Source organism: Leucopleurus acutus (genome assembly GCF_964270905.1).
Source record: "Leucopleurus acutus genome assembly, chromosome: 6".
NCBI classification, from domain to species: domain Eukaryota; kingdom Metazoa; phylum Chordata; class Mammalia; order Artiodactyla; family Delphinidae; genus Leucopleurus; species Leucopleurus acutus.
This window is the reverse complement of record NC_139149.1, coordinates 89301427-89314729: the sequence shown is the minus strand read 5'-3', so window position 1 is coordinate 89314729 and position 13303 is coordinate 89301427. Positions and strand designations below refer to the sequence as shown.

Genomic DNA, 13303 nt, shown 5'->3' with positions numbered 1-13303 from the left:
GTCAGTGACTACATTATGATTAGGAGAGAAAAAAAGTCACTCTGGGGCTTCCCTGGTGGCGCAGTGGTTGAGAGTCCGCCTGCCGATGCAGGGGAAACGGGTTCGTGCCCCGGTCCGGGAGGATCCCACATGCTGCGGAGCAGCTGGGCCCGTGAGCCATGGCCGCTGAGCCTGTGCGTCCGGAGCCTGTGCTCCGCGACAGGAGAGGCCACAACAGAGAGAGGCCCGTATACCGCAAAAAAAAAAAAAAAAAAAGTCACTCTGACTGAGATGGGAAGGAAGCTCTTGCAGGTTATTGAGCTGAAGAGTGGCATGATCACAGTTAGTATTTAAAAGAATCACTTTGCCTGAAGTGTGTAAAACAAACTAGAGCCAGACTGACAGGAATAGGACAAAAGCAGGGATAAGAGGTAGGAAGATATTTTAATAATACAAGCGAGAGGTAATGGTAGATTAGACCAGGTTGGCAGCAATGGAGACCGTGAGAAATGGTCAGATTCTGAACAGCTCTGAAGGGAGAACCAACAAGATTTCATGGCTTGGGGTAATGCTTAAAAGAAATAGAAGGGTTGAGTCTCTTGAGCTTAGCTGGAAGAAGGATCTTCTATTTACTCAAATGGGAAGAACGTGGAAGGAGCAGATTGGGGTAGGAGATATTAGAATCAAAAGTTCTGTTTTGGGGCTTCCCTGGTGGCGCAGTGGTTGAGAGTCCGCCTGCCGGTGCAGGGTACACGGGTTCGTGCCCTGGTCCGGGAAGATCCCACATGCCGCGGAGCGGCTGCGCCCGTGAGCCATGGCCGCTGCGCCTGCGCGTCCGGAGCCTGTGCTCCGCAACGGGAGAGACCACAGCAGTGAGAGGCCCGTTTAAAAAAAAGTTCTGTTTTGGATGTATTAAGTGTGAGTTGCCTATTAGATATCCAAGTGGAGATACAAGATAAATAGCTGGATATGTAGTCTGGGTATCAAGGGAGGGATTATGCTCTCTGTGAAAGAACCAAGATTTTTAAATGTTACACAACAAAGAAGTGTTTCACACAAATTAATCAAATAAGTTTCCAAACTTTTAACACATTAGGGTGTTAAAAACATGTCAGGGGAAAGCCAGAAATTCTAGAAAACTAAAATGGAAAAACAATGTAAGATCTGATAAACAGACAGGATAGTTTATAAATATACTATTCAGGTAATAATCCTAAAGTACATCACCAGATCTTAAAAGGATTAATGTCCCAAATAAAAGAATTTTAAAAATACAGATATATTTCTTTAGAAAGGGAAACAAAAATAGTTAACTATTTCCAAAAAAATGTTTCATGCACTGTTGCAAAGCCAAAAAATAACAAGACAGCATCATCCCAATGTCCCACTGGTTCTGAAGGGAACAAGTGATTGCTTTTATGCTGCCCAGGAGTGATAAATGCCTCTAACTATGGTCTGAACATTCTACAGAGATGAAAGTCCACTACATTGTACAGGACAGACCATAGTAATTAACAAGAGTTCACTAACTATTTTTAGCCATGATTTATAAGAGAAGGCGAGTCAGTGTATGAACTCCTCTTGGTTAAGGCAGTTAAGAGGCAAAGCCCAAAATTTCACTTAAATGGTTAAAATGGTAAATTTTATGTTATATCTATTTTACCACAATAAAAAGAATAAAAAAAACTTGTTTTATTGCTGTGAGGACCATGTGAGATTATAGATATGAAAATGCCTCAACTAAACCGTTTAGGTTCACTGCAAAGTGAATATTGTATTTGTTACTACCAGTGTATTGTTGAGTGAGTACAGGTTGGTTTAATGCATTCTATCTTCTTAGCTGAAAAAGCAAAGGGCAAGGAGGCACATGCAGGATGGAAGACTCCTCTAAGTGTTGATTGATTTATATCATTAGTGGAGGCCATCTGCAACACAACTATTAACTATTATGGTATATGGTATTCACAAGCCTGTTTGCAATTAAAAGACAGCACAAAGCACCCAATTAAGTGATCCAGACTACAACTTGATATAGCAAATTTTTGAACATCCACAATAAGGGAAAGGAAGCACTGGAACAGATATTAGAATTCAGTAGATACTCAAAAATGAATGGCTCTGAAATGTTTTGTATGATACACCTCTAGGTGTGCTTAGATTTGACTTCTAAAATTAATCTTTAGCCCCACTGAGGGCAGAAGGAGGTGGTCCAAGGGCATGTGATTATCTTGTTCCCCCTCCCACCTAGGATTTAAAATGTGCTAGAATGACTGCCTCATGTGGACACCGCCATGCAAATAAGAAAGAGATGAATGTCCCCAACTATATAATAATAGATCAAAGCTAAAGGGCAATACAGTCACTGGTTATAGGCTCCCAGTTACACTTCTCTGTTCATTTAAGTTCATTGGAATTTAACTCTCTGTAATTAGTGTCTATCAGTAGAGGAGACTTATTTGAATTTCTAACCATTCCATGTCTAAATAGAAAGCTTTGAGAACATTTAGCATTAAGGTAGTTCTTGCTGACAAATAAACAGCTTTTACAACAGACTTGAACATAGATTTCGAATTCACTAATTTGTAATGTTCCAGATGAGGAAAAGTAGCCTCTGTCTACTCTTTAACCAGAGAAGACAACAATATAACAAAACCTTATTTGGAGCATGGAGCTAATTCACAGGTCTGGCTCTGTCCAGACTGGGTACCCAGTGATGGAGGATGCACCACTCACATACTCTGTGAAACGCAAAAACTGTATCTTGATTTGCTGTGAATGAAGGTAATTTTTTTTTAAGGTAATTGTTTTTAACTTCTCATTATTCTAACTAAAATAACTGGATCTACCCTTTTATAATAGAATTCCTAGCATTGGATTGGATTAAAATTGTACTGAATTTATATAAATTCTAAACACAAAAACTCCTTTGTAAAATTGCAAAATTCAGATGCTAGGTGGATTATGAATGAATGAATTATGTGAATGAATGAGTCTTTCATAAGACCATGGATACCCACATCATTTGTGAATTTAATACTTTGTGTGAATAAAGCTTTATGATTACATACATATTTGAGAGGAATAAAATATTTTCATTCAGAAAACTTATTCTCTAGGAGAATTAATTACTCAGATCCTAAAGATGGAGAGGAAGGACCTTCTGAAGCAGGAATTTAACCATATTTGAACCTAAAACAAAAGCCTGAGAACACATTACTGACAGTTTGGGTTACTGCTACTGATCACAAGGGTTTTCCATAACTAGCCCCAGAATTTGGACAGATATCAATGGAGCTGTCCAGATAAAATTACCTCCTGCCATGCACTGACCTGGGTAAACAGGCCTGGAAAAAATGCTGAAAGGAGAATGGACCAGCAAATGTGTAGTGTTCAGAAGGGGGGCAGGGGCAACAGCTCTCCTCCAGAGCATTTCACTTTCTCCCCTTTACTCCACAAGGAAAATTCATCTGCTGAAATCATGCTTGTTGCATGTGGATAAAAGGAGTCACGTGATGCACTAAGTGTTCCAGGAAGATTAATCTGTCAGCAGTGGGACTGATGGATTGACAGAGAAAGAGAGAGAGAGACAAGAGGCTATGACAAGAACACAATACAGAGGAGAAGGGAAGGACGGATTTGGGAGAAATGTCAGGACTTAATATGTGACTATTTATAGACAGAAGATGAAGGAGAGAAAAGAGTCAACGATAACTCCCAAGGTTCACTCTTAGGTGGCTGGGAAAATAGCACCACCACTGAGAAAAGTGAGCAAGGCGGCCAGGACAGCTCTCTTCCTGCCTGTCTTTACCCTCAGCCTGCATGATGCCACCAACCCTAGCCAAAGCCACTGAGCAAATAATGCACTTGTTATTTTTTGACTGGCTATAGAGAGAAGGATAGTGGCCCAATCTGTTCACAAAACCTGAGAATAAGTGAAGACAGAATGACACAAGCAGTTATATAGTTAGCAGGAGGGAGCCAACCCAGGAGTAGAAAGAGCAGAAAATGTTATGTAGGGACACATGCATGCGAAAGCAAGACCTTGGACAGCACGACGTACTGCTGGAAAGCACGGCGGCCATCAGATCAATCCAGCTGGGTGAAATGATCAAAAATAGTCCAGACTTCGTGAGAGAGAAGAATCAAAGACTAGGGTCCAAACTGAAATGCCTACAGGAGCTGGGCGAGTAACAGAAATGAGGACGGGTGGCGTTCGGCAACAAGGAGTGCAGGTGGGGGCCACTGAGACAGCACGCGCCCACCCCATCTAAAGAGGAACCACAGTAGGTAGGTTACTCTCACCCAAGACCGTAGGCCCAATCTTCCAATTCTTCAAGAGCAACCCTCCCACCCACCATTCTCCACCACGTATGCTACCTTATCTTCTTCAAGCACTCGTCAATACCTGAAATCTCTGTGCTGCTGTTGCTGTTGCGGTTATGGCCTGTCTCCTCCCACTAGAAGGTAAGCTCCCTTAGGAGCCACAGAATTGGCACTCAATCAACGCTCAACCAACCATTTGCTCACCTCCGGACGCATCAGGAGGTGAGCCATTTGATACAAAATAAATCCAAACCCTTGATCTCTCCACAGCCTTCCCCTTCACAGCCTTTCCCCTTTGCTGCCTGCCGTACCCAACACACCCTGGTCTCTCTCCAGCCTGGACTTTTGCAAAGGATAAGACCTGGGTTCGAATCCTGACTATGTCTGCCCCTTACTAGCTGTTTGTCCTTTGTGAAGACACTAACTATAACTCTCAACTGCTACATCTGACAAACACGTATTGGATTTCTAGAGGAATCAAGTGAACTTTTTAAAAATTGACCATGAATGTAACAATGATGTCCAATCCTTTTAAATTTCCCACACTTGGGTTTCCCCTTCTCACACTCACCACACTGTCTCCAGCAGGGCAGAGCCTTTGCCTGCTGACTGTGGGCCCCTCTCTACCTCCTCCACCCTCCACCCTCTTTCCACCTCCCGAAAACTTGTCTCCTAATTGCTCTTTAGGGCCAGCTCCATTGTTTCTTCCTCTCCGAGGTTTTCCTTGACTTTCCTGAGTCCCCACAGCCCTTTGTTCCTACAACTAGCAACGCACTGACAGGAACAACACACACACCGCCAGCTGCCTTCTGATGCCCAGCAAGTCACGAGCAAAGGTAGGGACTGAGCGTTACTCTTCCTCGCTCTTCCCAGGGTCTGGCACAGTGCCTGCTTCAAAACAGGTATTTGCCAAACAGAACTGAACGCCTCACAGATGTAAATCTGATTGACTGGAAACTATAGGAGTGGACACCTTGGGCTCCACCATTGAGAATTAACCAGTAGCAATGACAAAATCTCCCACATGGTCAGCTGTGATTACCCATGTTAATGGTAGGTGACACTGAGAGGGATAATCTAAGAATTGTTAACACAGGTATTCTCATGATTTTAGGTCGCGTAAGTGTGATTTATGCAGTGCGAATAACTTGAGATCAAACTTCTCTCTCCTGCCGCTCTGTCACAGTGCCAAAAATGCTTAACAGTAACTTAAGGCGCTTTTGAATGTCAATTTGATTACAACATGAAATTTCACAGAAAGCACTGCACTCTTTCTAACATAGATAGGAGTGTTCAACCATCAATTCATTCAACAGATATTTACTGACAGCCTACAATATGCCCGGCATTACAAGGAAAACCGTTACAAGCCTGAATTCTACGTACTACAATTCTGTAATGACTGCTTAGGAAGACCTAGAAAACTTGGGAAGGCCGCTGAGGCCAATACCAAAGTTCGTATTACCAAATAAACTGATAGTTGCCACACGACCAGTTCTAAGGACCCAGTATTTCTTTCTGCTGATCCACACCGAGAGCAGTGGAGCAGCTGGCTTCTGGATGGCCAAGTAACGTGGAACCAGCTTTGTCCTGAAGCAGAGTAGGAAGTAATGATAATCATCATGATCTAAAATTACTTAAATGTCTCTCTTCTCTCTCTTCAGCCTGGGGCGGTGGGAATAGGTGTGATGAAAAAAACAACTTTTGTTTTTCTGAGTTGCTGCCTAGGCATTTTACAGACTGGAAACCCTGCTCACACCTAGAGTCTGGACATTTAGATAAGGACTGCACTTTGGGATTCCTACCATAAGTCCCTCTTTGCTTTCCCCAGATGCCTTTTAAAATAATCACTTAGAGTTAAGCCTGTGAAAAGTTAGTGACCTCTGACCCAACCACCTTATAAGTGATAGATGCTTGCTACCCTCTCTATCTTCTGCTTACTGGTGACCTGGGACAAAGGACTGTCCTTCCCCCCCCCCCTCGTTCATTGTCCCCCAACCTTTTCTGGGATCTGTGAATAATAAATCTTGTGACTCTATTTCTTTTGTGTGGGTGTATTGAAACTGTGTCTTCAGTCAAAACGACCCAGTGGTTTTCACATCCCAAAAGTGGAAGCTTGGATGCTGAGGGAGATACTTGCTGACCCGTGTGGGTGGTTTGTGCCCCCTCATTCAGCAGGTCATAATCTGTATGTTCTTAATTCAATACACCAGGTCCGACTCCCCAACACAGTAAGGAAGGTAACAAAAGACTGAGCCATATCTCAAGTCCAAGGAGATGACTTTCATCTTTCCCCAGACCCTGTGCTGTACATAATGTACCTCTTCCATCCCTTCCCAACTGCAAGAGAAGAGAATCTAAATAAGTAGGAGTCAAGGCAAGTAGTTTTTGACTAAAGGCAAGTAATTTTTGACTAAAGGCAGGTTTCAGGAAAAGTTTTGAAGGGGAGCAGAATATACTCTCCCAAAATATGCCTCTTTGGCATAAACATTATTTTCGGCTGGTTATTTTTAAGAAACAGTGGACACAGGAGCAGCTCTGTAAACCAAGCAGAAGTTACTCTTCTGTAAGAGACATTTATATTTATAAGAAATCTCCATTTGTAAGGGTGTTTCCCTCTCTGTACCAGAAAGAGGAGGATACTCGAAATCTCCAGAAACACATTATCAGCATAAAAGGCAACGATTTAAATCTGTGTAACAACCTTACCCTCATTTACTGTGCTTTTCCTGATAGCCTCCCATCATCTTGTCTTTAGCTGGACAGTTATTTAAGCTGATGGCTGGGCCATCTCAAAGTCACTCAGTTTTCCTGTGTCTCTCCCATGTACACAGGAGGCATACGTGTCATTAAACTTCTAATTTTCTCCTGTTAACCTGTCTTTTATTACAGGGTGTGTCTCAGCCCAGAACCTGGAAGGGTAGAAGAAAAATTATTTTTCTTCCTCCACAGGTTCATTAACATTCTCAGGAATAGATCTCATAGGATTATCTACGAATGAATTAATTAATCTAAATTGTTTCTGCCTCTTTTTAAATGTATATTTTATCAAAATATTGAATTAATGGTTGATAAAATGCTTATGTTTAGTCATCATAAAATTCCATTTATGCTTGTAAAAGTTCTACAGGTGAAGAAGATAAGTCTTGATAACAAAGCAAAACAAAATGTTTCCATTTCAGACCCTATTACTTCTTCATGGTGGTAAATTAACCTCCTAGTTAGTAAGAAAAAAATTACAATAAATCATCAGAAAATAAAGCTGTCTATAAAGAAACCTGAATTGGGTTAAGTGCCAAAAATCAAAGAACATAACTGTTTAGATCTGAGATAACTATGTTCCCAGTCTGCTCTGGACCATCTAGGCTTATGCCAATCATCCTGGAATAATTATTAAGCGTGCCTACTTTCACTCTCAAAAAATGTCACAGTTTGGACAATAAGTTATATATAACCCTATCTGGAGATAAAAAGATTCCTAAACAATCTTTGACAAAGAAAACTTTAAGGTTTTCAGAAACACTAGTATGACAGCCTGCTTTGCACAGTCTGCTTTTAAACTTACCAATTTTGAAAGAGTTAACAAACATCTTAACTCTCACAACTGTAAAGTAGTAAGCCCTGCTCAACTTTAAATACTTACGAAATAAATATGGAGCTCTGCCCTATAACCTATATCTGGGAATTTCCCTCTCCACCTCTACCCACCAATCTAGGATTCCAGGAGAATGGCACAGTGATTCAGCACTTCTAAGGCATTCATTAAAATGTGCTTGGGCGCAATGAAATCAGGGGAGAAAGAAAGGTACCTAATACACAGATATTAAAATCAAAACTTCTTTTATAAAACCAAAAATAACGAAATTCCATACTTTTTCTCTTACTGAAACATTTGGAAAGCAGCTGCATTGACAAGTATCTCCCATCACTATGATGAGGCAAGTCATCCAAAGATACAGCAGAAAGCACATGCAACACTTTTTGTCAACTAGTTCAAGAGATGCTTCAAAACAGAAGTGCAAGGGAAATCATAGAAACACAGAGGGAAGTTTCAGGGAACCCATACAGGAAGAACACTGTTTATCCCTGTATAAGAGCACTTTTTAGAATCTTGCTTATCTCATTTTTGTGCCTCCTGGAGGACAGACCTTGTCTTGTTCATCCTTGTACCCCTTATCTCTTATCTCTGAATCTTCACCATACTACTTTGCACATGAGAAATGTGCAACAAATACTTGTTGAGTCAAACTAATAAGAAAAGAAGAAAAATGCTTTCAAATATAATTTCTACATAAACATTTTTTTTTGAAGATAAAAGAAACCTAACCACTATGGAGGGTGGAAGTGGAGAGGTAAAGTCATTCCAACAGCAAGTATGTGCTCCCTACTAAGAAATCTATTCCTCTACATGAGTGGTGGGTAAAGTTTTAACAACCTTACTATCATAAAAATTCAGATATACTGTAGTCAAACCAAGTCCCACCAAACAAAGCAATCAAATAAGGTTAGACTAGAAGACAGGAGTTAGCCATAGCCACCGACAGCTCAGTTATTAGAGAAGTTTCACTAAAGTTCCCTTCAAGTCCAAACTCGAGAGGGCTTGAGCATTCTTTAAAATAGGCTTTCAGGCCATGTTTCTTCTTCCTCCAGCACCTTATGCAAAGGCACTGGAATTTGAGAACTTGTCACTTAACCATAGAGGATCTTATTAATTAGTAGAAAAACCATAAAATGGGCCTCAATGACTTTATCAAGAGGAACTTGGATTCTTCTTCCTTAAAGACACTACCCACTCCTCCTATCAACAAGACAAACGGGTAGACAGGATCCAGGAGTCAAGCCGTCAAGTTACATATGAGCAGATCAGAAAAGGGCCATGAGCAAGGAGGTCCCTTCATCTCAGCCAAGGCGGGTAGCAGCCTCTTCACAGCACCGTGAAGCAAAGTTAAATTCTCCAATAACATCCGATATGAAGGAAGCATTTTCTCAGAAGCCTGACTTGTAAATATTAAATATTCAGGCCTCTTGAATTTTACATCAGCTGTTTTACAATCCTGGGAAAGGCACCTGAAGGCCTTAAATTTCTAACTCCCCATTTGTAAAATAGGAATAAATACTGTTACCACTTACCCATATTTTAGAAAACTAATAAAAACAATGATGCGAACCATAGATACTTTCCTTAAATTCTAGATGTTTAGACAATGACTGCTCTTCTCAACTCAACAGGTATAATCTGTAAGGGCTCAGAACGAGCTTCCCCCCAAATGTGTCACTTTTGCATGAGGATTATTTTGAACTAAAGGCACAATCAAGACCCTGCAGGTTCAAGAGAAACTACTGCCCCTCCCTTAACTACCCAGCAGAACTTAAATTGAGGATTTTTCCCAGAAAAGAGTTATTACGAGAGATAAATTTTATCTAAGTGGCCCCATCTATATGGCAGGGCAAACATCTAATTACCAAACACCTGCTCTTTTTATTGTCCTATGAATGACCCTCCTGTCCGTGGAAGCCCGAGGCCCCTATGCCATTCCTTAGCTCAGGATGGCATATACGCCTCATTTTACCTTTCTGTCTCTGAACCTCTCAGGTATGTGGGGCCTCTGGTCCTCACATGCATACATACGAGATTAAATTTGATTTTCTCCTGTTAATCCGTCTCGTGTCAATTTAATTCTTGGACCAGCCAGAAGAACCTAAAAGGGTAGAGGAAAGTTTTCTTCCTATCCTACAAGTCCAAAGTAAAATATTTAACAAACGGACTCTATTTTCTGCTCCTAATAAAGAAAAGAGGCACTGATAACCCATTGTGGACATCTGCTTGGGGTCCAAAATTTTATTAACTCAAATAATGACAAGTAAGCAGGAAAAATAAGATCCCTTGAACTCTTTGGATATTAAGCACCTTCATCTTCCACTGAATGCCTTTTTCAAAATCAGTGACACTTTCTGAACCAATCTGCAAGTAAAGTTACTGCTCACAGAGAATGCAGATAAACTCTTGAAGGACTGTGCTGACCAAAACTGGTCTCTATATTATATAAATTGTTTGTTTACATTCACCATAATCTTTTAAAATGTCATACTGTTTACCTACTGAAAATATAACAACAAAAAAGTATTTTTTTCCTACTGACCAACTAAAGAAAGAAAGAGGTTGTTCAAACTTAACCACTCAATTTCTAAGTGAAAGACTGATGGGGAATCTGCAGCCCAACAGCTTTTTATGGCAATTTTCTGGGCGCAGATTGAAAGCGGTTTTCGTCATGGGAGGTAGAATACTGCACCCTTACATAAAGCCTCACAGATAAAAGTCAGGACCATCAACGTATTCGCTTAACTACTGTTCAGTGTTCAATGCACCTACAAGAAAAATGGACAACATTTCAGCTGTTAAACTTATAAGGCGATAAGAAAATTCCAATTCCAGTTTAGTGTCAGAGAGGAAAGACAGACAGCAGCCCTATCCCAGTAGATCCCAGGTTAATTCCCTCCAGTTTCTCCCCTATCGTAATATTAATTGGTTTCCTAATAAAATGCTGCAGTAACATTTGTGAAATCAGATTCTGGCAGAAAATCAAATCAAAGGACAACTAACTCTTCATGGCAGCCACTTTTGCATACCCAGACCCTGCCTACCTTGTTATGTTTTTGCTGGTGTCTTGTCTTCGTGTCAAGAACGTGGTAAGGGCTTTCCGAGTCTTGGTTGATGTAATATACGAGTCTTGAAGGCAGTGTGATTTCCTTCTGCATTGCATTGCTGTAACTGCTATTACTGCTGCTATTCTGTTGCAATGTGTTGTCTTCATCTGCCAGGACTCCCAAATTGTTTTCTGCAGTTTCATTCCAATGCGGAGCTGGGGGGGGAGGGGGGGGACACAAACATACACAAACACACACATACCCTATAAATACATAAGTACTAAAATGCATTTTTCCATTAATTGCAAAAACAAAGTTTTCTACTTTTAAGCAGGTAAGGCATAGAGACACAGGAAAGCAAGTTATTGCAACAATGAAATGGCCTGGATAGGTTATCAGCCAATAAGGCTTATACAACAATGTACTGTTTATAGTCTTAAATCTATACTTCTAAGTCTGGTGGTGGGGCTGAGGGGGAACGGACTTGAAGGAAGGGTCATTAAACGAACATGCTTAGGGTTTCTGCCCCTCACTCCCCCTCCTTGGGAGTCTACAGAAGCTCAATGGGACTAGGACTAAGAGTATCCCACCTGAGAGCTAAGAACGCTCCACAGATAACTTGAGTGCGGAACTCAGGAACACAGAATGTTAACCGATTCACTTAACAAAATGGACAATTCCCTTTTCTTTTAACTTTGAGATGAGCAAAGATCTTTTGCCATAGAGGGATGCAGATGCTGGCAGCTTTCCAATTTCTTTTTATTTTCCTGCCTATGACCAGCTATCTGCGGTCACTGATGTCCAATCATCAATGTATTGAACATCATATTATCTTCATTGTTCATTATAATGACAAGCATTTTGAGAAATTACAAGCCAAAGGTTTATATCCCCAAAGTTTCCCTCCCCCACCTTAATTCCAACAGCAGTGAATAAACCCACTAGGCAATTTGAGGAAACACGTTACCACTATTCTCATCACATCCTCCCGCACTCACGTTCAGGCTCCACCACCCAAGAAAAAACTTGCTCCCTCGCTGCATTTCCCATCCACCGGTTTCCCTAAGTTGCACAGAGATCAGTTAGGGACCCCGCATCCACTGAATACCTTCCAGTGGAACCGGCAGTAATTTAGTGAATGCAACAGAAAAATGGACTTCAAAAAGTGAACTGGAATGAACGCCGGTTTGGGAATGAGAGAGGTGGGCAGGCAGAGAGAGGCTCGGAAAGGCCGAGCCCTGGACGTGTCCGGAGCGCACGGACCCGCGTGCCCTTCGCTCTCCTCTGCAGGGCCCCGTGGGCAAGGCAATGCAAAGGGCACCTGGGCCATACCCACCGCTGGGTGCAGCAGCCCGCCAGGCGCGGGGCCGGGATGAGGCGGCGAGTGGAGGCAGCAGGAGAAGTGCGAGGAGCAGGCGGCAGGGCGGCGCGCGGGCCGGGGCGCGGATGGGCGCCGGGCCGGCGGGGCCGCCGCGGGAGCAGCTGGAGGCTCGGGGGAGGCTGCAGCCCTCCACGGGCGGCCGCCCGGAGCTGTTGCCGGGTGGCTTCATGGCTCATAGCTCCCGGACGCCGCTCGGTGTGGCCAGCGAGAGCGCCGGGCTAGGCTGCGGGTAAGGTTGCGGGCGGAGCCGGTCACGCCGGCTCGGCGCGCATGGTGCGGCCGCGGACAGGGGGGACGGAGCTCGGGGCTAGGGGCTGGGCGGCGCCCCCTGCCGTGCTCGCCTCTCAGCCCCTCCCGGGGTGGCTGCTGAAGAGTCCGGGGGTCCCAGTCGCTCCGCCAACTTGGAGCCTCCCCAGATGCTCCTCCCTCCCTGCGGCGGGCGCGGCAGCTCCAGTGACTGCGGGGGCTGCCGCTGGGGCTGAGGATGCTGAGGCGGCGAGCGAGAGCGAGCGGCGCGGGCGTGCGCCCCGCCCTCGAGAGCGCGCCCGAGCGCGGCTTCGCGTCCTGATGCTGATGCTGTTGCCTGGCACGGGACGCACTGCGCATGCTTTATTGTGGAAGAGAAAGGAGAGAGGGAAAAAAAGGGAGCAGAGTGATGCAGCATCAGAGGTGACGGTGGCACCTCAAGAGTTGGGGGCGGGGAGAGAGGAAGCTGGCAGCCAGGGATTAGCTAGAGGGGAAGAAAGAAGAGTGTGGGGATTTCCAGGACAGAATGATCTGGAGGAAATAGCCAGCCAGAGAAATCGGCCTGCCTTTTCCATCACCCCAGACCTTACATACCCCCTCCTGTTCCAACCGCCACCTTCTCGGGTAAAACTTAGGCCAAGCATTTCCCTGTTAATCCTTTATATTTCCTTCCTGCAAATATATTGATATATAAAGGATTGCAGCCGGGGAGGTAAAAATAGCACTGCT

At 43.3% G+C, this 13303-nt stretch overlaps 1 protein-coding gene across 2 annotated transcripts in view; it reads right to left on the bottom strand.

Moving 5' to 3' along the window:
* ADAM23 (ADAM metallopeptidase domain 23) overlaps nucleotides 1-12497 on the bottom strand; it is a gene marked incomplete at both ends in the record, with an annotated part of 161763 nt that extends 149266 nt beyond the window's left edge. For both annotated transcript variants that reach the window (XM_082840810.1, XM_082840809.1), the window contains 2 exons: nucleotides 10945-11162; nucleotides 12284-12497. In XM_082840810.1, the coding sequence (XP_082696936.1) occupies nucleotides 10945-11162; nucleotides 12284-12497 (432 nt within the window). The remainder of the gene's footprint in view (nucleotides 1-10944; nucleotides 11163-12283) is intronic.
* Nucleotides 12498-13303: the final 806 nt, after the last annotated feature.